General features: G+C 39.3%; 2 protein-coding genes across 2 annotated transcripts in view; both read right to left on the reverse strand.

Annotated features, from left to right (window-relative positions):
- znhit6 (zinc finger HIT-type containing 6) overlaps positions 1-6,013 on the reverse strand; it is a 35,654-nt gene extending 29,641 nt beyond the window's left edge. Inside the window, exons 1-4 of the mRNA XM_080472673.1 lie at positions 5,853-6,013; positions 5,556-5,621; positions 2,389-2,495; positions 2,155-2,240 (exon numbers count right to left, since the gene is read on the reverse strand). Of these exons, the coding sequence (XP_080328799.1) occupies positions 2,155-2,240; positions 2,389-2,495; positions 5,556-5,621; positions 5,853-5,965 (372 nt within the window). The 5' untranslated portion in view covers positions 5,966-6,013. The remainder of the gene's footprint in view (positions 1-2,154; positions 2,241-2,388; positions 2,496-5,555; positions 5,622-5,852) is intronic.
- A 2,299-nt stretch (positions 6,014-8,312) lies between these two features.
- col24a1 (collagen type XXIV alpha 1 chain) overlaps positions 8,313-26,408 on the reverse strand; it is a 95,142-nt gene continuing 77,046 nt past the window's right edge. Inside the window, exons 41-60 of the mRNA XM_080473294.1 lie at positions 25,514-25,567; positions 25,148-25,204; positions 24,195-24,248; positions 23,143-23,196; positions 21,977-22,030; positions 20,630-20,683; positions 20,100-20,207; positions 17,180-17,287; positions 16,948-17,055; positions 15,434-15,487; positions 15,281-15,343; positions 15,000-15,053; positions 14,738-14,773; positions 13,738-13,773; positions 13,452-13,478; positions 11,641-11,706; positions 11,338-11,506; positions 11,129-11,238; positions 10,107-10,343; positions 8,313-9,746 (exon numbers count right to left, since the gene is read on the reverse strand). Of these exons, the coding sequence (XP_080329420.1) occupies positions 9,600-9,746; positions 10,107-10,343; positions 11,129-11,238; positions 11,338-11,506; positions 11,641-11,706; positions 13,452-13,478; positions 13,738-13,773; positions 14,738-14,773; positions 15,000-15,053; positions 15,281-15,343; positions 15,434-15,487; positions 16,948-17,055; positions 17,180-17,287; positions 20,100-20,207; positions 20,630-20,683; positions 21,977-22,030; positions 23,143-23,196; positions 24,195-24,248; positions 25,148-25,204; positions 25,514-25,567 (1,650 nt within the window). The 3' untranslated portion in view covers positions 8,313-9,599. The remainder of the gene's footprint in view (positions 9,747-10,106; positions 10,344-11,128; positions 11,239-11,337; positions 11,507-11,640; positions 11,707-13,451; positions 13,479-13,737; positions 13,774-14,737; positions 14,774-14,999; positions 15,054-15,280; positions 15,344-15,433; positions 15,488-16,947; positions 17,056-17,179; positions 17,288-20,099; positions 20,208-20,629; positions 20,684-21,976; positions 22,031-23,142; positions 23,197-24,194; positions 24,249-25,147; positions 25,205-25,513; positions 25,568-26,408) is intronic.

The raw sequence follows: 26,408 nt of genomic DNA on the forward strand, positions 1-26,408 counted from the left end.
TACGAAACGGAAACATTTCAGAAGAAATTGTGTGTGTGCCTGCCACTCGCTGCCGACGAGTATCCCTTCCATACTGCCACTAATGAGTAATAGCGGCAAAATATCAATAAAGTAAGTGATGAAGAGGAAGGAGGAGGAGGAAGAGCAGGTGATGATTTCCCTCTTTCCATCATCACTTGCTGGTCAATGTAATGATAAACTGTGATGTTGTAAGGACTAGTGCAGGTTAATATGACACCACGTTTTAATTCCATGATTTTAAAAAGGTGAAGATTTTTAAGGTTTCCACTCATTTTGGAGGAGAGACGGGAAGTTTCAAAGCCAGACTAGTTGGGAACCACTGCTTTCATAAAGTTAGAGTTTTCTTAATAGACTGGAATATTCTAAACATTTTGGTCCATTACTGTCGCGAAAATCTCATGATTATGTCCTGCAACTTATGTACTTTCTCTCGGTGTCTGGAAACCTGAGCCGAGTCTGATGGATCAATATTTGCAGGTGAATATGTTTTGCTTGAGTCTTGCACGTATCACAAAATAACAATTAAAAAAAAAATAAATAAATAAGAATCTTGACTCTTTAAGCTCTAAACTGAGCCACAAGCTGCCAATTATTGAGACAAATGTTTTTCATGGGAGCAGAATTTCACTAGTCTGTGAAAAATTATACAACATCAATACCACACATCCTTGCTGCATCGATAAATCTGGCTGCGCAAGTTTCATGAACAATTAAACTCAAGCTGGACTGAACTTCTCCTTAATGCCCTCATCTAAATCTGAAAGGACAAGAATTTCCTGTCTGGCTCCTCTTTGACTCGATATCAGTGGTGAGAGACAATAAAAGAGATTTATTCAAAAAAGGCGAGAAAACAGATTACAGCACTTGCAATGTTCTGGAGGGAAAAAAAATTTAAATCCCAACGCTCATCATGTGCCAAGCATTCACGTCTCCCTGAGAATGAGCCCCATTATTTTTGATCGATTTGTGACCAGCGAAGCAGCCGAAGCCCCTAAAAATCCCATAAAAAGAGCACAAATTACTCCGAGCTATCAAATGCCACTTGGGCTGTATCGTAGCAACGCGGCAGGTAATGATGGGAACTCCCGTTGTTATGGCGCAACGGCAACGAGCGTTACATAACCGCACACACGGATTATACAAGCGAGGCAGTGAGGGTGAAACGAGGAAAACACTTTGATAATGCTATGACACAAGTTCAACAGTTTTTGTTTTCATTATTTAATCGGAGGCTATTTTTATCACGATTTAAATTCCCCAAGAAGAACAAAAAACAAAAACTGTTTTAAAGGTTTGTAGAGTAGAACTAACCGTCAAAACAAAACCCTCAACGACCCACATCTCCACGAGGCTAGAATTCTTTCAGATGTGTGCATATTTGACAGCGGCTTTGTTTTTTGTTCTACTCTTTCGCTACTGTCGAGGTTTTCAAACGTGCATAAAACTTATTCTGAGAATAAAAAACTTATTTTTTTTTAAATGCTGATTTTATGATCAGAGCTTTTTCTATTTGGTTCAATAATTTGAGGAAAGTTCTTGAAGATAACCATCAATTTGCAATAATAATCAAGTCACAACTAATTCTAACTTAATTAAAGTTATTAGTGTTCTTTGGAGAAACTATGTAGAGATGCTTTAGTTTGTCAAAGGTAAAGAAATTAAAAAACAATTAATTACTTTTCACAACCAAAGCACATACTGTATTTGAACATCGGCATTGACAAAACTAAATCTATTTAAAATAATATTGTAAAATAGTCTGACATATCATAATACTCATCCCAAAGCCAACAAATGAACATCAACGGAAACGATGCAAAGTAGTAATAAGTTGTTTTTATTATGACAATGAACTATTTATTATCAGACTAAAAGAAGGCAACACTGATCGTGTCAACATCTATATTATGATTTCTTGAGTCAATTATTTTTGAGGTACAAATTATTATTTTTCAGGCTAAGAATATTTATTTTTCTATTACCAGTACTTCTACAGTAGTCTGCTTTGGTTGGACAAGGTCGCTTTATTTCAACTGTGCTGCATCTTGAAAAACTCGCTTGAATTTGCATCGTGTGCCAAACAGTCTGGCATCATGCAAACAACACCAGCAAATGCACAGATCAGATACTCACTCTGAAAGTGGTTCGGGGAACAAGAGCAAGCTTGTCTCTTGTTGCACCATCAGCAAATCGCCCGGCGTCCTCCAGAAACCTGTAATCTGCAGGAAGGATGAACACACATCCAGGAAAGTCAAAGTGAAGGACAGACACTCAAGGTCATCGGCCTTGTATATAAGATTGAGCAAAGAAAATGATGGCGAGACATCACGAGTAATCTTGTTTTCCATAAAGAAGGCCGATGCTCACCACTGAGAAGTGCCATTTCATCGAAATGTGACAGAGTCACAAAAGCAGTTTTGTTTCTGACTCCGCTGCACCCAGAATCTTCTTTGTGCTTTTTCACACAGAAAATACTACAAAAAATGCACAGAGCACAATGTGTTTAGTGACTTTTCATATATTCAGGTAAAAAAAAATTCCACACACAGACTGGGACAGATATGCAGAACAACAGAGGACAGAACGTTTTTCTAACAGTCAAACAAGGACTTCGCCGGCCGAAACTTAAATACTCACGTCAAGTTTAAACAAACAACTAGCACTCTTGAATTGCTTTCATTATCTACACGGCCCGTTTTCATTCCTGTGAGAGTTTAAGATTTACAAACGAAATATTTGCACCAAACTGACAACTCTGTGGCCTTCTATTGAATTGAACACAAACATACACAGAAAGATGAGATGCTGATAAGATCTGTCCTCAGCTTCCCTCTCAGAAAAGGCTCAGCTCACAGAAAACAGGAAACAACTATGGAACTGTGAAGGTTTGAAATATGTGGCATTTAATTATTTTTTATTTGTAGAATTTGACATTTATTGCCGACATCATGTGATCAATCAAAATGTCAGTGTCTTTTTATCAGTGCGTGATAACATGCTTTAATAGGCTCCGTCTTGGTGAAGTGTTAAATGTTAAATTTTCTTTGCCCTTGTTTGAATTAGTTTCTGCATTAAAGTGGTTGTCAAACTTCTCAGTGTGTACGATCTGAGAAAATATGGAGCTCTCCAAGTACCACCATCATGGCTGACCTGAACAAACAGCAACGAAGGCTTACCCTAATAGCTATGGACTTATTACTTATAAACGTATTGGATTTTATATGCCCCCACATACCACTCGAGGGAGCATGCGTATCACCAGTACACAAGCTACCACAGTTTGAGAATCACGGTTCTATTACAAACTATTAATTCCATACAAAAATATATTTATAGATGCATATAAACCCACACGCTTGTGCTGAATATTTCTGTTTATTCATGTCACTTGTTCCGTCATAAAAGTTACTGTAACTTACATTTAAACCTACATCCTTGGAAAAAAAAACACCAATCTATAATCAGTCTTTAAAAATACTCATGAGCCGACTGCTCAACGGGAGCAAAGTGACTTTTCACTATTGCCTGAGGGCTTTTGGATCTCACTATAGACAGATTACAGTTCATCTGAAAAGTATTCGTAGTGCTTCATTTTTTCCACATTTTGTTATGTTACAGCCTTATTCCTAAATAAATGAAATTCCCTCAAGATTCTACACACAATACTGATTACTGACAATGTGGCAAGTTTTTTTTCTCTTATTTTTGCAAATGTATTAAAATGAAAATAAATAAAAAAATAAATAATAATAATAAATGAGAAATCACATGTGTTTAAGTATTCCAAGCCTTTGCTCAACTTTCACCGTTGGCAGCAATTATAACTTGAAATCTTTTTGAATATGATGCCACAAGCTTGGCACATCGAGCTTTGGGCAGTTTGACTCATTCCTCTTTGCAGAATCTCTCAAGCTCCATCAAGCTGGATAGGAAGCATCAGTGCACAGCCATTTTCAGATTTCTCCAGAGATGTTCAATCAGATTCAATCTGGGCTCTGGCTTTCCCCCTCGAGGACGTACACAGACTGGTCCTGTAGCCACGCCTTTGACATCTTGGCTGTGCGCTGTGGGCTGTCGCCCCAATCTGAAGTCAGGAGCGCTCTGGAGCAGGCTGTCATTCGGGAGGTCTCCGTACATTGCTGAATTTATCTTTCCCCCTTTCTTGACTACTGTCTCAAGTTAATAAACAAACAAACATCCCAACAGCATGATGCTGCCACCACCATACTTCAGAGAATTTTGCTTCTCATGGTCCGAGAGTGTCTAATTACTGTAATATAAATATATCTCTTAATAAAAACCTGCATGTTTTTTCATAAAAGTGCCTTGAAATAAAAGCAGCTGCAATGCTTGCATGCAGGTACAATATTCAAATTAAAAAAGTGCATACTGAATCACTCCAGGCCGGTCAGGTAGAACCAATGGGCCACATGTGGCCAGTGAACCGTACAACGGCCTCATCTGGTATAAGCGCTTTAAACTCTGGTCTTGCAACATTTATATGTAGGTCAGTATCTTGCTGACGCAGGCTACTCTTGGGTTGATCCATAAATCGTATTTAAAATAGTGCCACACAGAAACACGAGTTGGTCATTCTGTCCTGCAAAAATTGTGATGTGCAATTACATTGGTTGATGTTGTGATGATACTATGTGTAACATGAACAAGTAATGGAAGTCAGAGATTTACCATGTTTACTACGATTTTTGTTTTTTCCCCACTACTGGGAATTTGTTTTGGAAGTTTTCTGAAACTTTTATCACTTGTGATCACAAACCACATATGCACCTGCAAAGTGACATCCACCAATCAAGGGAAAATCTAAGCTTCATCCAGTTAGCATGGTGTCCCAAGTTTGAAAAATATCTCAAATGTTTATGATTGGTAAACTATTTGCATGCCAATTATGAATTCAAGTCTAATATAAATATAACTGCTTGTATTTTTAGCCTCAGCTCAGGCAGACTTTTTCTGTAGATTTCATGTTGACATGGTTTTCCAAATTAACTTGACTTTACGTTTCATCCTTCTCATAAGTAATTACCACAATATAATGTTGTTTAAAATCACTAATCATTCATGAAACGCTATGAAGTCCCACTGAGGAGGTTTGTCTCCCTCTTTAAATTCCTCCTGACAATATTCTGGTCCGAGTGTGTTTTATTACCACCACACACTAATTAAGAATGAGTACATTAAAGTCACAGCTCATGTAAGACAGACTGGAGGGAAAGTGAGAGGGATGAAGTTGGAAAGGTTTGGTCAGGAGGTGAGAAATATGCTGGCACAAGCATGTGGAGGATGAAGAGGAAGTCCAGTGAGGAGGTTGATGATGCTGATTGATGTGAAAAAGCAGGATAAAGGAGACCGCAATGGAAGAACACGGTCACTGGGGAAACCCCAAACAAGGAAAAGACAAAAAAAAAAAAAACAACAACAACAACACCACCACCATCCACTTAACCCCTTTCGGACTGTTAATTACCACTGACGTAGAGAATAAATATGTTAATATTTGCTTTAAATAGCCTCACCTGCAAGAATGTGTGAGGCAGGCAGGACATCTGTACTTGGCCTCGTCAGATCCACAAACAGCACAACTGCAGGACAGACAACGTGCCATTATAGACTGTTTTCAGATTAACAGTCACTCAATCGTCAAGTATAAGTAAACCAAACATAAAAACCGGCATGGCAAAGTCGTGAAAACACTCAGATTAGTGCTCTGTTTGACACATAGTGAATACTATCTGTTACAATAGGATAAAAAGTGAGAGGGGACACATTTCAACAGGCTGGTTTTAGGCTTTTTTGGTGTTTAAATGACTCACTCTGTGAGGGAAATCTTCCTCTTGCTGCCTCTCTGCTCTCCCTCCACCACGTCGCGGTTCTCCGGGCTCTCCACAGACGGCATTCTCAGACTTGTTGGTATTATTGAGCACATTGTGATAGAACGTGGACCCGCACGTTGAACCAAAACAAAACTCTTCTTCCTGCCGGTGGCTGGCTGCACGTGAAGGCATCTTCCGGTGTGTACTTGCTTCCGCGGGCGCCCCCTGGTGTTGGCGGACCGGAGCTGCAACAACCTCATGAAGTCATGAATTGATGCCGACAGTGCATCTGGATAGTATCCATTTACCCTTTTCCACATTTTGATATGCTACAACCTGATTTCAAAATTTATTGAATTAAATCTTTCCTATAAATTCTACACTTGAACGCCCTATAAAGCCAATAAGAAACAATAAGTACATCAGTATTCACCGCCTCTGTCATGGTGCTCAAAATTGAGCACATCCTGTTTTAACTGATTATCCTGGAGATGTTTCTACAGCTTAACTGGAGTCCCCCTGTAGTGAATTCAATTGAGTGGACAATATTTTGCCAAACACCTGTCTATATAAGATCCCACGGTGTACAGTGCATGTCAGCATACAAACAATTTTTGAAGTCAAAAGAATTGTCCGTAGGCCTCAGAGACGGAATTGTCTTAAGGACCAAAACTGGGAAAGGGTACAACAAATTTTCTGCTGCTTTGAAGGTTCTTAGCATAGTGACCTCCCGGTTGTTTAAACTGAAAGATTGTGGCCGAAGGGTCTTAGTGGGACAGGTGACCAGGACCCTTGCATGGTCACTCATCAGAGAGTGCAGCAATTCACCAACCAGACATGGTAGAATGACCAGGCACAAGCCCCTCCTTAGTAAAAGGCCCAAGGGAGCCCACATAGAAATTAACCTGAAGGAGTCTAAGACCATGAGGAACAGAATTCTCTGGTCTGATGAGACAAAAATTTTATACTTTTGTGTGTACCGTCTTTCAGGTGTTACATGGTGGTGGCAGGATCATGCTGGTGGAATGTTCTTCAGTGGCAGGATCTGGGAAACTAGTCAGGGTAGAGGGAAAGATGAATGTAGCAATGTACAGAGACATTCTGGATGAACCTGCTCCAGAGCGCTCTTGACCTTAGACTAAGGCAGCGCTTCATCTTTCAGCAGGACAAGGACCTGAAGCACACAGTCAATATATGAAAGGGATGGCTTCAGGACCAGCCTGTGTACTTTCTGAATGACCCAGCCAGAGCCAGACTTGAATTCAATTGAACATCTCTGGACAGAGAAGTCTGGAAATGGTTGTGCACCAATGCTTTCCATCCAACTTGATGGAGCTTGAGAGATTCTGCAAAAAGGAATGAGTCAAACTGCCCAAAGATCGATGTGCCAAACTTGTGGCATCATATTCAGCAAGACTGAGGCTGTGATTGCTGCCAAGCATTGAGCAAAGGCTGGGAACACCTAGAGTCTGTACATGTGATTTCCTAATGGTTGATTTTTGTTTTATTTTTTTTTAAAGATAATTTACTGTGTGTTTGTGTGTGTGCGTGTGTGTGTGTGTGTGTGTGTGTGTGTGTGTGTAGAGGTAAAGTCAGTGGAAGGAGTGGTTCTGATTCGTATTGAGAACAGTTACGGTGGAGTGTGGTGTCCAGGGGTTAGAGTTTACGAGGGAGGCAGCTCTGGGGGGGAAATAAAGCTGTTTTTTTAATCTACTGTTTTTGGTCCTGAGACTCCTGAAGCACCTTGTCTGAGAGCAAAATATAATCAGTCCATGAGCCGGATTTGAGGAGTCCTCAAGGATGCTGTGAGCATGAAATGCGCAACATTTTTCTCAGTTATCCAATATATCCATCAGAACAAAGCTGTGTGCTGGGAGTGATGCAATGCAAAACACATTAGGTTACTGTGGTGATGTTCACCAGCTGAAATCACATCTTATATGTATCAGGTAGACAAACCATTAGTAGAAATCCCTCTTTCATGTTGAACACACAAATTCCCTTTATTTTTTGGGGGGCACCCGTCCCATGTAAGCCAGTTTGACTTCACTCACTAGTGATATCACATGTGGTAGTTTTCAGGTTATTCTTGATTTTGCATTAAATAATTTTGCATTTGAATTCAATCTGCATCCACAGTTTGACTCCTCAGCATTTTTGTGTGTCGTGTTAGTTAATGAAGTATTGGGAAAACAAGCATGTCAGTTGAATTGGAGACTTTACATTGTGACGAGGAGGGAATTTGTTTCTGGCTCATGTCCTGTGATGGACTAGGGTCGTGTTCATGGTGTACCATGTCTCACAAAATATTTTAGCTGGAATCGGCTCCAGTTGTCCACGGTTCTAAGTTAAATATAGTTAAAATTGATTTACATAGTCACATTTGCACCAACATTTTAAAGTTTTCATTTCTCTTGGATCTCAATGATAAAAAAAACAACAAAAAACAGCCACACAAGCCAACTGTGGGTAAAATGTTCCATTTATTTGTTTGCAAAATGATTTATTATTTACACATTTGCATCCAACTTTATCCTCCACATACTTTCTGTAATTTTACTGTTTTGATGTTAACATAATTTAGGAATACTAGCTGTTTAACGGGTTTTCTGACTTTGACCTACTGTTGCTGCCAGTCCACTGAATGAACTGAAAAAATGACAGTAAACTGCTGAACATACAGTCACAGGTGGGAACGCAAAAGCACATCTTTTAAACATAAATACTTCTTACGACTGAGTTGTGGAAATAGTTCTCTGAGAGTATAATTTACTGTGGTACAGTAAAGTGAACAAATAAAAGATTATAAATAAACATACACTATTAATGTCAATATATACACAGGTATCGTCACTGATGACTCATCGTTTGTTGCAGCACCATTGATAGATCTCCCCTGAGGAACCTACCACATTGAAGGAAAAGCTACAAAAATATGTAGTGTATCACAAAAAAAATGGTTCATAAATTAGAAATGACCAAATCAACATAAGTACTTATACAACATAACAAATCTTGATGTAACCGGTACATACAACACAAAGCCAAAAAAAAAAAATACCAATTTGACATTAGCAAACTATTCTAAAAAGCAAATAAGCATGTAGAGGTAGAGCACCATCTGTTCAGATGTACAGGTCCAACTGGACAGGACCAAAGACAAAAAAATCATGAAAACAATGTCAAATATAGCCTCTGATCGGAAGATTTAAAGCAGTCACACATTATCCACATGCTATTGCACTCATAGAAACCTTTAGTTAGACAGTGCCCTCTGCAGAGGCTCGGCACGATCCTTCGGGTTGGGCCTCCGCTTCGCATGGTCTGGGAGTGTTTGGGTTGACGGGTTGTTAGGGAAGTTGAATAAGGCTGCTGCTTTGTGAGGCCCAACCTGTGATCAGGGAGTGATTTGGGTCCATATGCAGCAAACCTAAGCACCGTTTGACTGAAAATCACACAAACAAAATGTACTTTACACATTTATTTGATAAATATCTGTATACACTCTTCTCTGGCGTTCTCGGTCTGGATGTTCCGCAGAGATTGAGTTCTTTCGTGGACGCCTGCCTACGATCGGACATAGGGCATTTGGTATTCACACAAAGTCCCGTCAAAGCTCTCCAACAAACACAAACCGTCATGGACATTCACTCCAGCAAGCTGGCAAGTGTCCCTTTGTAGGAACCCATTTTTAAATGAGGATTTAAGTGGCTTATGTGAAGGGGCTATGGGACGGTGACATCCGTGTCAGAGGAAGCAGACTGGACCGATCTCGAGGCGCCGCTGACTGTCGAGCTGTGGACTGGGGAATTCCTGGATGTCTACGATGGGTAGCTGACGACTGTCCTGAGTATGGAAGACAAAATGTGACTGGTGCCAGCTGCCATCTTGGATCTGAAAATAGAACAGGTGGACAACAAAGAAATGTGGTTAACTTAAGAGACAATCCAGGCATTTATGAAAAAATAACATGTTCACAAAATTCAGTTCAATTTGATCATGATTTTAACATCACTGTTTAAGGTATCAGTTCATATATTGTTGCTGTAATATTGAAAAGCCATGTATAGAGCTGTAGAACGATTCAGTCATATCACCTATCTTAATGAAGTCTGCGCAGTAAGTAAGTCATCGATATGTGGGACATGTAAGCCAGCACACATATGTAGGATTGTATCCCTGTCAAGAGTCAAGTGGCGTCTGTTAAATCCCGTTTCATGTCGACTGTAAAGAAACTTTGAGCTCGTTTGTCACCTTGCATTCATCTTGTAGCACATGTGGTTCAAGTAGCGTGTCTTTCTCAAACATCTGTTTGTTCCAGCCACGAAATCGGAGCCGACTGTTCTCTGTGTGTGTAGGTTCGGTGTGGCTCAGGCCGTCTGCGGTGCCGTAGGGTGGATCACTCAGGCAGTGGAGCATGATGCTTTGGCTGCCTTCAGAGCTCAGTAAATGGAGAAACTTCATTTGGACTTTCCCGACACCGAACACCATCTGCGGGAGCGAACAGGGACAGTGTGTGCCGTGATCACTGTGTCATCCTTACCACAGTAGGGAAAAACAAGACACGTCAATCAAACTTTAAAAGAATCTGATACAGTCTTTTCATTGTTACTTGTTCCAATTTAGTTTTTGGTTTTTTTAATGGGTTTTGGTGAGATGTCTGAAATAAAGCCTGCACTTGGCATGCACTCAACAGAGTTCCCCTCTTGATTTTACATGATGAAATATGCTAGTGAACACCCATAAATGTCATTTCTGCTTGTTTTAATAAAGAACAGACGCGGGAGTGGCCAGGTTATAGAGGCTGTTTGAGACACAGAGCAAAGGCTAAGCAGCTCACAGCATTTTATATATGTACTGAGTTACTCTAAAACCTTACAAAGTTCCAAGTATTTATAAAAAAAATTTTAACAATAAGATGAAAATATTTGCATTGGAGGTGAGCTTCATCAAATGATGGGAGGCCACAGTCACTGGATTGGAGAAAGTTTGTTTTTAACCTGACATTAGTTTATCACTACTCTCTAATATATTTGTTTCAAAAAATAGTTCATAAATAGTCGAATTGTAAAAAAAATAACAAAATCTTGTAACAATGAACTTTTATTAGCCACACAAGAAATTTTTCTCAATACAAATAATTCTGAGAAAATCCTATTGGCTTTTTTTTTTTTTTTTTTCAGATGAACTACAGTAATGATATCCCCAGAGGAGCCCTACCTACAAAATGTGTATCGAGGAAAAAGTACTTTAAGTTGGCTTCACTTTCTGTTTACCTTATTAGATGCCACTGGATGTAAACACGTCTGTCCCCCTGCAGTGAAGTTGCAGAAGACTTTGAAGGCATCAGAAGTACAGCCCACGTTTGGATCAATCCAGAACCATCCTGAGAGGAGAAAACAAAGATATTTACATTTTCTACATACAACGAAATCCCGAACGGCAAAAAATCCAATCTTTGTATTACATGGGTGATATAACTTACCGTCATTTAGCTTGTGTTGGCAGTCCATCAGGTCCTTACAGACCCGAGCTGGGTTCTCCCGGGTGCCGAGGGGCTTTTTGATGCTTTCAATCACACTGCTCAGATAGTGTAGTGTCTTCAGTATCTCTGTATTCTGGTCTGGCAGGCTCGTTTCCATGTTCTGGAAACTCTAGTTAAAAATGGAGAAGATAACACCGTCCAGCTTCAGAATAACATATGATAGTGAGCGACTTAATGCCTTCATTTTTCCAACAAATGCTCAACTGTATCAGCGTTTCCATCGGTCTGTATTAGGTACTTTACCTCTGTCCTGAGGGCAGCGTTGGAGTCAGACACACTGTACACTGCTCTGTCATCATATATCTGTCTCTGCGGATTCAAAAATCAACATATTTAGTTCAATGAAAACCACGACAGATTCACGACCTCGCTCAGTATTAAACCGAAAGATTTTAATCTTCAGGTTTGTTCATGACTAACAGAAAACATGGCGGCTTTCAGTTTACAGAGAAAACTTTAATAGAATCGGAATACACTTTAATACCACAGAAAAGCAGTAAAATAAGTCTTCTATCAATAAACCACTACATTCCTGACTTCAGTGTGGGGGAAGAATAACACATTCCAATCAGTATCAACACCACAGTTATCACATAATGTGTGTAAACAACAAAAAAAGGACATCAGATATTCTCTAGTTGTTTTTCTGGGTTTTGAAAGTGGCTTGAAGAAGAAAAGGTCATTCATAGAGTGAAATTATATCACACTGGAGGTCATGTTTTACTGAATATCAGCATGCCGTTGGTTCAGTTTTAGGTACGAAGCTGTTGGCCAGGTGAAGATAATAACAGTCATGATAATAATCGGTACAACATGACCTCAAGTGTGGCAGTACTTTTATACAACAGTCACCCGAGTGGCATTTATTAGCTGACAGAAATGAAAATAGGTATTTGTTGTTTTTCTTTTCCTTCATCATCGGTTTCGTCTCTGTAACCAAACATAGTGCAGTGGCACAAAACCACAGAGTGAATCCTGCAACAACACAAAGACACCGAAGGTTCCGTCTCTGTGAAATGAGTTCATTCATTGAAACATGTACACCTCTTGTAAAACCACAGAAGAATTACTGATTTGCGTAGTTAAAGTCTCCTTAAAGTAAAAAATACAGTTCCAAAGTTCAGTCCTTGGATCTATACCCTTGTTCTTCAATTATCTCTGGATCTGCGCCCCATAATCAAAAAGCCAGTATTTTCCCACATGAAACAAATGTTTTTCCATTATGGTTTTTCTCCTTGTGAAGGCAAAGTTGAGATGAATCATGCAACTGCAGGCGTTTCATGCCCCTGCATCCCATAGGAATGCAAATGCTTTATGTTTTCTGTATTGGAGCAAAAGCTCTTGTTTCTCATGTGTGCAACGTGCATTAAATGTGACTGATCACTTCCATTTTCAATGATGTCATCAATAAGCCTTCTCTGCTTTCAACCATTTTTTTTTTACCAGAAATACGCGGATGTATAGAAATAAACAAGCTCTTGTAACATTTCCCAGGGGAACACAAACTAATAAAACATATTTGGTGAGATAGAAAAAGCAGTATTTCTATGTGTGCAAAGAAAGTCTATAAATATTGTTGATTTCAAAAAATGGTATCTACGATTTGGCTCAAATGCAGGTGGATGATATTGTTTGTTATTCATCAGTAGATTTATTTTTTATTTTTTGTAAAGCATAACATTTCTTGAGGTCATGTGAACACTACACACTCAGTGGTGGGATTTTACCAAGTGATCATTTTCTGACTTTTCAGCGTCAAAAGCAACGCAATAGTTGAATAACAAAACCATAAAAGCTTTTCATTAATGGACCAAAAAAAGTCCTGAACAATTATTCACTTGGTCAGAAATTAATTATTTGAAGGTTCCTCAACAGTAAGACAGAAATGAGGCTTTGGCATTCCTTGACTTAATTCAAGCTTTTATGAGATTTTTATCTTTGGTTTCAGAGAGAAGTGAGACGTCACTCCTAGTCAAAGTGAGATCAACACATTAAAGTCCTGCTGTCCAGCTTACCTTCAGGGCCTGTCTAAATTACTAACATGGAGCACTTACTGTTGGACCAGGAGCGCCTGGGGGTCCCTGTGATAACAAAAACGAAAGAAAAAGACAACAATTAATCACTTGGTTAGAAAAGTGATTTTGTGGCTTCTGTCATTTAGTTTATTATGGCCTTTATCAGCAGACCCAATGAAGCTGCATTACAGCGAGACACTGCAGTACATAAAGAAGTCTTTGTGAACTGCAGTTTAAAACTATTCAAAATGTTCACGTAAACATATTAAAAAGTTAACGTTATGGTGACACTCTTACAGTCAATTTAAAGATATTTTTTACTTACTCTGGGTCCTGGATTTCCTTGTGGTCCTTGAGGCCCCTGAAAAAAATCAGAAGACAAGTGTCAATAGAGCTGACCTTTAGTAGCAATACACTGAATAGCAGTGGTTTTCTGGCCTGCATGACACTGTGTAGACCAGGAGTATCATTATTATGCATGTGGTCACCTACTGCCCCTTGTGGCTGACCAGAGACCGACGTGTGTTTATTGTAGTAGCAGCTGGACTCTATTAAGTCTACTGGTGGGACTTCAGGTCATCCATGTGGGTATACAGCTTGTGGGAATATGCCTAAATTTGACATCATCAGTGATGAAAGGAACGCTTGAATAAGGGCCACATTGTGTACACAGCCTGTTTATTTGTGCAAGATGGTGTAAATTGCATAGATATTTAGGCTGAGCTGACAATCAAACCAAACTTCACTGACCAGGAACGCCGACGAGGTCGTGACAGCGTACAGTTGCACCGTGAATTGCCCATGATAAGATGTTGACAAGGTATTTCCTCAACAATGTTTATACAAGACAGTCTGAGAGCACTGGAGTGCACATTTGAGAGAGTGACATGAGGATTTTCCACTGCAGTCAATGTAAATCCAAAATTCTGCAGAGCACCCTTAAACTGAGACAACTTGTGAATGAATGAGACTGCTTTTCACTCTGGTGAGACACGCAATGAATTCTCATTGTTCCTGCAATAGTCAGACAATTAGGGCTGCATAAGGAGTAGTCGGCAGTCACAGGGGGAATTAGGCTTTTTTAAGGCATTTGATAAGGTATCAGTAGTGTACTCTAACAATTGCTGGATGCTGGCTGGGTTATGCGGCCCCCATTTAACCGTAGTCCAGAGAAGTGAGGAAAGAAGATGGATGTTATAATCTTATTCAAATTATAATTTGCAAGCTGCAACTGCAACAATAATATACAGTATGTGATCACACGTGCTAAAAAATCTCTGTGAAATATAAAAGCTTCATGATAAGTAAGTTGAATCACATCTCACCATTTCACCATTGTTTCCTCTTGAACCCCGAGGTCCCTGTGGAAAAATACAGAAAAAAAGTTAGACAAAGCAAAGGCAACATGTCAACATTATATTGTGCTCTGTATTGTCAAAGAAAGAAGAGTGACACACACGCACGCACGCACGCACGCACGCACGCACGCACGCACGCACGCACGCACGCACGCACGCACGCACGCACGCACGCACGCACGCACGCACGCACGCACACACACACACACACACACACAGAAAAACCTACAGGTTTTCCTAGTGGGCCTATCATTCCTTCAGGGCCAACAGGTCCAGTGAATCCCTGAAACAAACAGCACAGCATGATATCCCAGATGCCTTTGTCATGTGCAAACAAAGCTCTCACACTAATATTAATATGACAGTGTTTCATTTGGTGCTGCATTAAGTAAATGAAATCTTCAGTGTTTTTCTCAAGGTGATATTAAGTTGACATCCCGCCGTGCATGAGCAAAAAAGCTTTTGAACGGGATGTCAACTACCATTTCGATTCCTTTTAATAAAACCTACCATGGTACCCATTGGGCCTTTAGGGCCGGAGAAGCCTCCAAGTCCAATTTCACCATTTGGACCCTGTTTGGAAAAAAACAAAACAAAACAGTTTTTGCAAACTTGATGGTACTTCAATGGTGTTTTGTCACTGTTAATATTGAGGCTCTTTACCTTCGGGCCTGGAAAGCCTTGTAAACCAACCATTCCAACATCTCCAGATTCCCCCTTGAAAAGAAAATAACATAACCACTTTAGAGTAGAAGGTCTTTGTCTTGTTTAAATTGTAGTATTGACATTAAGTCAGTGTATTATAAGATAAAACCCTGACATTCATCATGATTCTATGTCTTTGTTGGATTTCCACTCCAACATAGCTCCAGACACAAACGGGACACTTTATACAAAAGAAAAAGGCCAGACAGACAAGGATTTATGTCTGAACCTAAAGCGGCCCCAACACACATCCATGAACTTCTTTAGACATGCATTCAGTGGGTTGGATGTCTGCACACCGGCTGTCATCCAAGGTGGCCGACACTGTGTTTGTACAGTCAGTCATTCACATCCTTTCACAGCTCCACTTTCAAACTAGTGACTTGGACCGAGAAATTCTACTCGTCGAAAAGTGTAAAGAGATCCAACCCAGGGGCCCCGAGTGTCCACTTGTGTTTCGTGAGCATCAATGGAGACGGAGAGAGAGAGCAAGGAATCGAGTGTTGTTTCGTTTTTCTTCTTCGTCTTTCAAAAGTTACATAAGTAAAGTGGAGCACCTCTTTATCAGGTCTCTGGAGAGTGAGGATCTTACATAACTTGGCCTTACCAGGAGGAATGTTTCCATTCTCGGTCTCGCCCAGATAATTTGTTACCCCGATCATGGTGGAAAAGTGTCAGACGCACACATTTTACCCCACCACAGATTGTCTACACAGCGTCCCTGAAGCTATATTTAGAGAGGGGTATTAAAGAATGCATATAAGTTTGCAAAGCCCTATTTGAAAAAAAAAAAAAAAAAAACTTCCCTAAGGACTATGTAAATTTACGAAGAGAAATTTAATAACCTCCAATGTTATTTCTTGATTATTTTGTCTTGTAAAAGACAACATAAAGAATGTGCGTCACACAAAAGACAACATGCAAGGAGAGGAAATGACACAAGAACTGGGTAAGGGGTAAAAATAAAGCATTTGTAAAGCATACATCTATTCAATGCAATATAATATAATGAATTGAGCAAAGTAGATTATAAACATGTTTATGCGACATTTAGTAGCCACTATGCGCATTCAATCACTTTTAAGTGACTAACTAGCTATTCCATCGTGCCATACAGATTTTTTACATATATATCATTGCTTTCATTGTGCTTACTTTCTTTTATTCATTCCAATGAATTTAAACAGTAATTCTTATACTCCCTGTTGACTTACATTGTATGGACTTGCAATTTGTTTATGTTATGCTATGTTATGTTATGTTATGTTATGTTATGTTATGTTATGGCTCAGGAATGCTAATGATATTATATGCATTTCGATTTGAAGTTAAAGTTCAGCTACAAATCTTCAAGTTATATTCTCGGACATGTAAAAGTCTATAGTATAACAATGACTCGTACCAAAAATAGAGTTCTGTCTTTACAAAGATTTCTGGCGTATATACAATAAAAATGCTCTGTATATACTCACTGCTTTTCCTTTGGGCCCTGGGTCGCCTTTCTTGCCCTGGTCACCTGTAGTCCCCTCAAGGCCTTTGTTCCCAGCAGCTCCCCTGTCCCCTAGTAGGCCAAGTTCACCCTGAACAAACCAGGATGTGGAAATTAAAATGAAGGATTTTCATGTCTGAGAAATTACACCTCTGCAGGGGTATGAAACAACAATTTAGAATAAATTATATCTTCTCCACTACTATTACGGTCACCTTCAAACCAGGTGGTCCTCTTTCTCCAGGCAATCCAGGAAGTCCAAGCTCTCCCCTGGGACCCGGACGACCAGCAGGTCCCTCCTGTCCTACCGATCCTTTATGACCCTGCACAACGCAAACATATTAGATACTTGCCATTGCAAAACATTTTGACCTAAGTTGTAGACCACATTTTATAAAGTTTATCAATTTGTAACAAAGATTTGTTGTAAACAGTCAGGAACCAATGACAATAAAGTTATGCTTTTGAGATTTTAAGTCTTTATATATAGCCTGAAACTGACTTATCTATTGTATCAAAAGTTTTGCAATATAACATATTTGACCATTTTAATATGTCTCCTTTGCACTTGTCATGTCATGTCATGTCATGTCATGTTCTTGATAGTGTATAAAGCGTAGCCATAAAATGGTTTGGTTGTTGCTCTCTCACATGGCAGAGGCCACAGACAACAGTAGTTTCCTCCCACATCAGCAGTGTGATGAGGCAAAAGGAAGTGAGTGGTAATAGGAAAACAGGCTGAATGCACTGTCGCTTCAAATGTGCCTTCTCCCCAATCGCTACAAGGAGAACAGACGAGTCAAGGAGCAGGCTACAATTAAGCTATCAAAAGTTTAGCTGCGATCTGCAGATGCTGAGAAACTGTTGCATAAGAAAATGCACCGTCTGCCAGCTTAACATGATCGCTCAGATATTCAATTAATACTGGCCCAGTCATCCCTCACATATGGTCTCTCACACATAGGGATATGCAAAAGCGCCACACACGCGAGAGCACAGAGCTGGTTCGGAGCCCCAAAACAGACCAGGGATCATATATATATTTATAGTCTGCAGTGCTGTTGAGCTTTCAACACAATCACAAAAATTCCTGCACAGTCCCTGCAGGCATGTATGCACATATTACTACAAGGATTCAGTGTAGAACAGATGCTGTTACATAAAATCAATGATTGGTAAAAGAGGTCTGCTAAAAAAAAAAAAAAAAAGACAGGCATGATATTCACATCTGGTTTAGAAACTACACATACTAACAATATGAGCTCAGAATTTAAATTGTTGATGTTGATTAAGGTGAAATACTGAGTCTGAGTCTGAGTCAACATCTGTAAAAACAAATTAATCTGAATTCGCCAACTCTCCTCCCGTTGCTACTGAACTGACTTAATGCTTTGTACTGTTGTCTTATAGCCCTACTCGCTGTCTCTGCATGTGGAATGGATATTTAAGTAAACACATTTATTTTAAGTGTTTGTGTGTTTGTTTGTTGTACAGTATCACACACTTTTAATCCTTAAAAATGTTGCTCCAAAAGAATTCTCTGAATGAAAACAAAAATTGTGTCCAGGTCTTTCTGAGTGGTGTCACGTGTCTTCCACTCAATGACTCAAAAACAAAAACAAAACCCTGCCGGATGCTGAAGTTGCCAAAAACAGTCTGGGTTCTGAGATCCTGGCCAAAGGAGAACATATGCAACAATATTTGAATGTTGCTATTACTCTGTTCATGAAAGAAAAACTATGAATTCATTATTAATATGGGACTATTGAATATAATTCTGCATGGAATGTGTAGCATGCCTTCCTCTTCCTCTTTCTGGCCCATCAGCACTTTTTCAGAAGAGTTTCCTAAAAAGAGGAGTCCTCTGAAACTATTGCTACTGCTATGTCAAAATACCTCAAACACACACAAAAAATCCTAGTGAAATAAATAAATGAAAAAACAAAAATAAAATAGTGGCTGTAAAGTTAAGTAACTCAGTGAGGAACAATATCAGTTCATTTGCTCAGTTGATAAATGCGAAATGCAAAAACTCGAGTCACTAGACTTTCAGACAAAACTAAGTAAATTAAAGCCAGACAGCAGAACTTGGCTCTCGACCTCTTTGGCAGAAAATAACAATGATGCTTGTGTAAATCCCAAAACACTCTGGCCACACAGTTATTGTATAAGAAAAATCCCACTGTGGTGCAATCAGAGGAAGTCAATCAAATCAAATAAGGCATATAATGATGGGCTCATGTAATCAGCCTTGGTCTTAAAACAACATGGAAGCAGGTGAAGTGAAGTTGGAGCCACTCAGTAAGAGTTAAAAATTAAAAAAGACAGCGCTAAGGGGACAATGTGGTAAAGCTTAGAAATGATTACTGGAGGTACAGAGTGTTTTATGAGGTGTACTCAGTGGTCTGAGGAAACAAAGATAAAAAAAAGTGATTGTCTTTGGTTGATTACACTCGATGTGCCGCCAGTTCACATGTGGAGTGCTCTCTTCCCATCCTGGCTTCTCGAAGACCTTCTAATACAAACCAAAAATCTGCTATAGTTATTCAATCCTGCAGTCAAGGAAATGCCCTTTTGACAGTTATGTTATGTAAGTAAATCGTCTCACTCTGTCTTTGACCTATGGTCTTAAAACTCATTTTTATCGCTTGGCTTTTATCAACTAAAGTTATTTTGTTCTTTTTCTGATCTCTGTACTTTATTATTGTAAATTTTATTGTGGTTTTCAATGTAAAAGCACATTGTAACCATGTTCAGAAAATGCAATGCAATTAAAGCTATTACAATTATCATTATTATATTTTGCCTCTCTGTATCGTAGCTGTAAGTCACCCACTTTATCAGTTTTACTACAAATACTTATAGTTTTACAAAAATTTTTTCAATTTACATCTTTCTGCTAGACACTTTGTGATCTTTATCTGTGAAAGCTGCTATATAAATACATTTTGTTTACCACTTACTTACTTACTTTCATGATACTGAACAAAATGAATGAGCACTGCCTTTTATATGTTTTCCAAAACCACCAACTGGTAAATATGGTTTTTAATTACTGAAGGCATACAGAGTCAAATGGCATAACCAGAGTATTCTGCAGGATTACATTGTTATTTAAGTAATTTCACTTGTTACCTGTCGTCCTTGTTTTCCTGGTAGTCCTGGTAAGCCCGTCAGACCTGGGGGACCATCAGGCCCTGGGTAACCCTTTATCCCCACAGGTCCAGGTAAACCAAAGGGCCCCTAAAAAATGAAAGAGTTTTTTTCAGTTTTGTTGGACAACATTTACAGCAACAGTTTCTCATTTGATCATCGCTGGATTTTTAAGGCTGTCCTACTTTTCTAAACCCCTAATCATTCATCCAAAAGGTTCCCAACATTTGTTTTCCCACCATGATGCAAAACCAGAAATCCCAAATATAAAAGCTATAATCCGTTTCACGGATGCGCTCTGGACTCTAGATAGTATTTTAATATTGTTTACTTTTAAATATTCAAATATCATTTTAATAACCTTGGAGAGGGTAAAACATTGGGACCCACTTGTAAATCTCATATTAAGCTGCACCATAACATACATATTTAGTGAAAAATGGCTCCTGATTCCATAAAGGTGTCTGTTTTCCGTCAAAACTTTCATTTAACTGAATTGATGTGATACTTACTTCAAGTCCAGGAGCTCCACTAAGACCCCTTGCCCCTTTCTTTCCAGCTGGTCCCTGAAAAGCCGTAGAAACAATGATTCCAATATATAGTATGGGCATTCAAAACACACAAAAGGCTATATATATTTTACAGTCATCTAAAGTGTTTCAATGGAACACCTCGGTATTTCTTATTTTTCTTTAAGAAAGTCTGCCGACCCCCTCCGCGATATCTCATTTGTTACAAGATAACAGTGAAGTCCAACAGTAGTGCATACTCCTACTCTCACAAACATAGAAAAGCAGGGCTGCTATAGGTGTAGAAAGTGTCTCATTCTGCTTTTTCTGTAATATGTGTAAATATGATTTTAACATCCTCAGAGCATTGCAAAGCCTTGGCCCCTTTCTATAATCTTTGGTGGACCCCAATGGGGGTCCCACATCCTAAGTAGCTAACCATTGTCAAAGCAAACGTCCTCCATACATATAGTATAGTATATGCATGCTTTTCAGCCAAAACATTACAGTAAAACCTATAAAATACAGACTATGCGTTCATAGTTATTTATGTACTGGAATACATCCTTCCATGAATTCTTTACCAGAGCTGTTAATCTAAAACAGACACCCAGCAGACCCTCAAAGAGGCCAGTCTGTCCTGGCTGACTGTTATCAACATTTTAATTTCACAAACTCTGGTTGAACTCACTCCAGGGTGAATGAAAAGTGTAATATTTCTATAGCATAAGGACTGGTTATACAATCACTCTTCTCAATCAAGCTACTTTGCATTGTGGAATAAAATCAGTGATAGCCGTAAAAAAAATTGTGAGACAAATAAATGGAACATGATCAAAAGGACTCAAAGTTTTTTTTTTAAACATGGACGATTAGGAATGAGGTTATATAACCAGCGAGGTGAAAGAGCTCAAAAAAGTGTCACAGCTAAAAAAGCAAACCAAGTCGGAGAGGAATTCAGGTTTAAAGAACCCAAAATATATCCTTGATAATCATCAACTCCTGCTTTGGCCGATTCTCATTCTGAAGACTTAAGACTATTTTTACCACATGGCTCATATATGATGACTAAAGCTGACACGTATTTGTTTTCCCTAACTGAAATTTAAGCACAGCTGAGCTAAAATCATAAAGCAAGACAAAGCAAACTGCTGCACCCGTTTTTGTGGCGAAGACGAACAATGCTGACTCGGCTAAATATTTGTTGTTGGTGTTACTGGTTGCAGACAAGCTGTTTTTAATGCCCTCTTTGCGACTGCCTTTTTTTTTTTTTTTTTTTTTTTTTTTAAACATACTTGACAAAGATATGACTGGAAATGCTGTCTGTAATGTGTGTTTGTAACAACTTACTGGAGCGCCGTTTTCTCCTTTTGGTCCTGGTTCGCCAGGGTGGCCTGTTGTTCCCTGCACAATACAAGAAAAAAGTGTGATGAAAAGCTATATTCACCCTATGATAGAGATGGTGTAATGGAAAGAAGGGATTTACCACTTATCTATAGTGCCTATTAGAGTGAGCGTGTACATTTTGGACATCCCATGAAGTTTCCCTTTGCATGAATCTGAGTACAAAATGTCTATCTGGCACACAGATATCTTATAATCTAATAGGCAGTGACCTATGCAGAGTACATTCAGGCTCTTGAGGAGATAAAAACATTGGATTGAGCTCCTCTTATGTCACGTCAGCCTGAAAACATTTACATATTTCACTTATAGAGCTTCACCGCGGATACAGAGTCTCAGAGAGGCAGTCGTTGGTATATTTTGTTTTTCCAAACGATTTCAACCCCTGTCAGTGTTTACGGCGTCGACATTTCCAGGGTGTGATTTGCAAAGAGGGATGAAATATATCTTCCCAGCATAGTGACGAGAGCCACTGTATCAGTAGACCAAAAAAAAACCTCAAGTAAATTTCTTTAGGATCGGAGCGGAGCTGTCACCTCTCAAGCATTGTGAGTCAAACTAACACGATTAACACATATATTTGGTCAAATGGTTGATATTTGGAAATAAAGGACATCATATCCAGGGAGATTGGACAGAAAGTCACCAGTCCGCCCCACAGAGAATCACACACATTCGCAGCTTCAGGCAACATAGAAAAGCCACTCAGCCTCAAAAGCATGCTTTCAAACTGCAAGAAGAAAGTGAAGTACATTTCTTACATTTACCATGAGCTTTGTGTAGGTAACAGCCTAAATTGTGTGTCGGTATGAGTGGGAATGTGAGCGATGGTCTGTCTCTCGGACTTTGCTCTGTGATGGACCAGCGTGCAAACTGCCTTCACCTTTATTTAACTGGAATTGGCTCGAGAAGAACGATAAATAGATTTTATTGCTCTTTTCGCCGATTCTCCCCAAAAGCTAGTCACAATCTGCTTTTATCACAAGTCGCACCGTTGATATTTCAGGGGAAGAAAAATGCCATATAAATGCCTGTGCCAATAATATGTAAACTAAAGACCAGCAGTTTTTACAGCGTTTCATTAAATCTCTAAAAAACATTCATTGACTTACTGGGGGACCTTGAGGTCCAACAGCCCCACGAGGTCCAGTGGTGCCAATATGGCCCTGAAACAAATTCATAATTATGGATTAAAAATGAGGATTTTAGCTCAAACTGAAAGCCATTATCAGTCTCCAGATCTCCACAACACATTCAATACATGACATCTGCCTGTTTATTGTTTGTTTACGTTTTGAGAAACACTCAGAAACAAGTTATGGGTTCGCACCATTACCACATACTGTGAAATACTGAATCACAGGTTCCTTGGCAACAAAACAATATCTCTTAGTTTCTAGGCCATAACTTTTATGTATACCTTTAGGACAGGCCACAGGAGGCTTTTACTAAAGAGGATTTATTAATTCTCCAAATGCATAAATTGCAACAAAATCCAAAAGTGACCTATTAGGGCAATTAATGTAAGTGATGGAAAGAAACATTACATTTTACGATTTTAATGCTGCACTGTAGCTGGAAAAACGTCAAACATTGTTTTTATTGATTTTTCCCAAGATTTAATTTTGAATAATAATATTGTTGTTATGCAACGCTTTTGGCCTTAGATTGAAGTACTTATATGTTAATTGTGTCATAAATACAAGAGTTTGAGTATTTCCAATATCATCTAAAAAAAAAATAATCACTTTTTTTTTAATTGAAGAAAAATCTGGAGAGGATCTCCCCAGTTAAGAACTTGTATATAAAACTTTGCATTTGCTACACTTTGCTACACTCCACATTTGTAGAAACATTCAGACACCCACATTAGCGTTGCCCGGTTAAAATCAAATAATCCTGATGTAAATTGGCCTGCGTTGTGCATTTGTTTATAAACAATCTGTGAGAAGAGAATCCAAAACGCTGGAAGCATAAAGTGACAAAAAACACCAGGTTTTCCCGGACTTATCAGCAAGATTTAAGTATTCTGCTCCAACCTGTGTGGTCTGTGGTCAGTGTTTCAGCAGGGCATCAACAGATGTCTGAGCGGCAATCGAGGAAGCGAGCACCCCGAGTGGTGAGGGTACAACATGTGTGCTGTGGGTTTAATGGATTTATCTACCTGATAGCCTTCATACCCTGGCTCTCCACGCTCTCCTCGTTCTCCTGGCGGTCCCTGTGTAGACACAAATGCACCCACATGAGCACACATATACTGTATGGCTTCTTTTTAAAACCACCCCAGCTGCCAAGCTTCAATTGAGCTCGGTTGCTACCTACAGACAGCCATTCCTGAGGCCAACACTCCTGAAACATGTTCTATAGATGTAACCTGCGAGCCCCGCTTTTAGTCAATCAAACAGAGGCCACCATTGTTTTGCTCAAACTATGTACTATAGTTCTGTGCCAAGTGGATAATCCAATACTTTTCATGGCAGGTTTGCTATCTATACCTCTGCAGACAGCCGGTGACCCTGACTGCTCATGCAGTCAAGGCTAAGCGGTCACGTCCAGTGCTGGAAAATGTGTCTGAAAGAGCAAAATAATCGGGGGTACTGTATAGCTGTGAGCTTTCCCAAGCTGTTAAGACGCTTTGATACGTCCTGATCCTCTTTTGATAATAGTCTAAGAATTACGTTGTTTTCTTGGGCACTCTGTGGACTACGCAGAATGCTCGAGGTCACTCAAGGTGAATAATGTCCCCCAGAGACACACAACAGTGTTTTCTATAGATTCACTACAATCAAGCCGTTTTAATAGTGACTTTTGTTTACGAGGTTCTCAGTTGCCCTGTGTTGTCACTTTGAATGGTAGCGTCTCCCAAATATTACAACTGGAGTATAAACACAAACAAAGCAAACGTTCAGCTTCACCTTTGAATCGCTTTTTTAAAATGCCCAGACTCTTGAAAACAAATTCTAACACAGTCCAGCTGATTAAGTTGTACAAGATATTAGTGTATGGTGCTAAAATCCAGCGTTAATCAGGATTAACTTTTACTTTCACTGTCAATCCGGACTTTAAATTATTTGGGATAAACAGAAGGAGGAGAGTTTAAAGGAAGGCAAGACCTACTGGTTCACCTAAGGGCCCTGGTGGTCCGGGGGTCTTATTGTCCTCTCCTGGATAACCCTGAAATGTAGCAAAATTAAAACATAAAATCACACGTCCTATGATGTAGCCACAAGATGTTGTAAATAGAAAGTACTTTCACAAATTCTGTTTTAACCTCGATCTCAACAATCATTAATATAAATATTATATAATATGACAAAGATCGGGTGCAAAACCCCCTGCACTCAAGTAACACCAAGCTACAAACAAATGACTCAAATCGGCTCATATACGGACGGTGGAAATTTATAAACACAAACATGATAATAACCCAAAGCCATTTTAATATATTCATTGTAAAATCTACATCAGCTGATGTTGTTTTACCTTTTCCCCCTTCGGGCCTGGTGGTCCAATTGGACCCAGTTTTCCAGGATGACCCTATAAGAAAAAGGCCACTGATTAATGTGCACGATAAAGACACCGTGCTTTCCAATGTTTCTCTGCAAAACATAAGCAAGAACTGTGAAGGGTGTTGACATATTTAATCAAAGATGTTAGACATGAATAAGATTCTTTGTGGTGAATCCTGTCACTTCAGGATTTGTCTTGTAGCTCAGAGTCAATCATCACTCTACAACCTGAGTCCCTGTACGAGGGAGTCTTAAACAAACACACATGTACACATGCAAATAATAGCGCGAATTGAACTGAAAGCGATCGCGTTACAGTCACACAATCTAATATTGTCTTTTTCAAAACTGTCCAGTTCACTGGAAGATTGTCAGCAAACTCTACCACATCCAGCTCTACCTCTTGTTGTTATTTGCATTGTGTTTGTAAAAGGCTTTTTCCGGATATGTTGTGTTAGGTAACAGCTGAGAGTCATAGGAAATATTAAAATAGCAGGGACGATAAGTAATATCCTCCAGATTCACTTTCAGGATGTCTCCAGCTTGGATTTTGGCAAAAGACTTATGGGAAGAATGACTAGAATCATGTCCTACAGCTGTGTTGACCTGAGATCTGTGTCTAAAGCTCTGTGAGGTGGAATGACGACTAAACACAAAACAGTCCTTTAGACTTGAGCTTATGTTCTTGAGCGTAAAGGAGCCAAGCACGATCCATCACAGAGCATATCTAGATGAGTTGAGGATCCTGCTGTAATCACGAGTGGGATGCGCCGAGCCAAAACAGAGTCCAGACTCAGATGAGGACTAATTCTTTATTTAAAATTTGTGGGAAAATTTAAAAATAACAGCTGTGAGTGGAGGGAACAAAG

This window comes from Lipophrys pholis, assembly GCF_963383615.2.
Source record: "Lipophrys pholis genome assembly, chromosome: 10".
Classification (NCBI taxonomy): Eukaryota; Metazoa; Chordata; class Actinopteri; order Blenniiformes; family Blenniidae; genus Lipophrys; species Lipophrys pholis.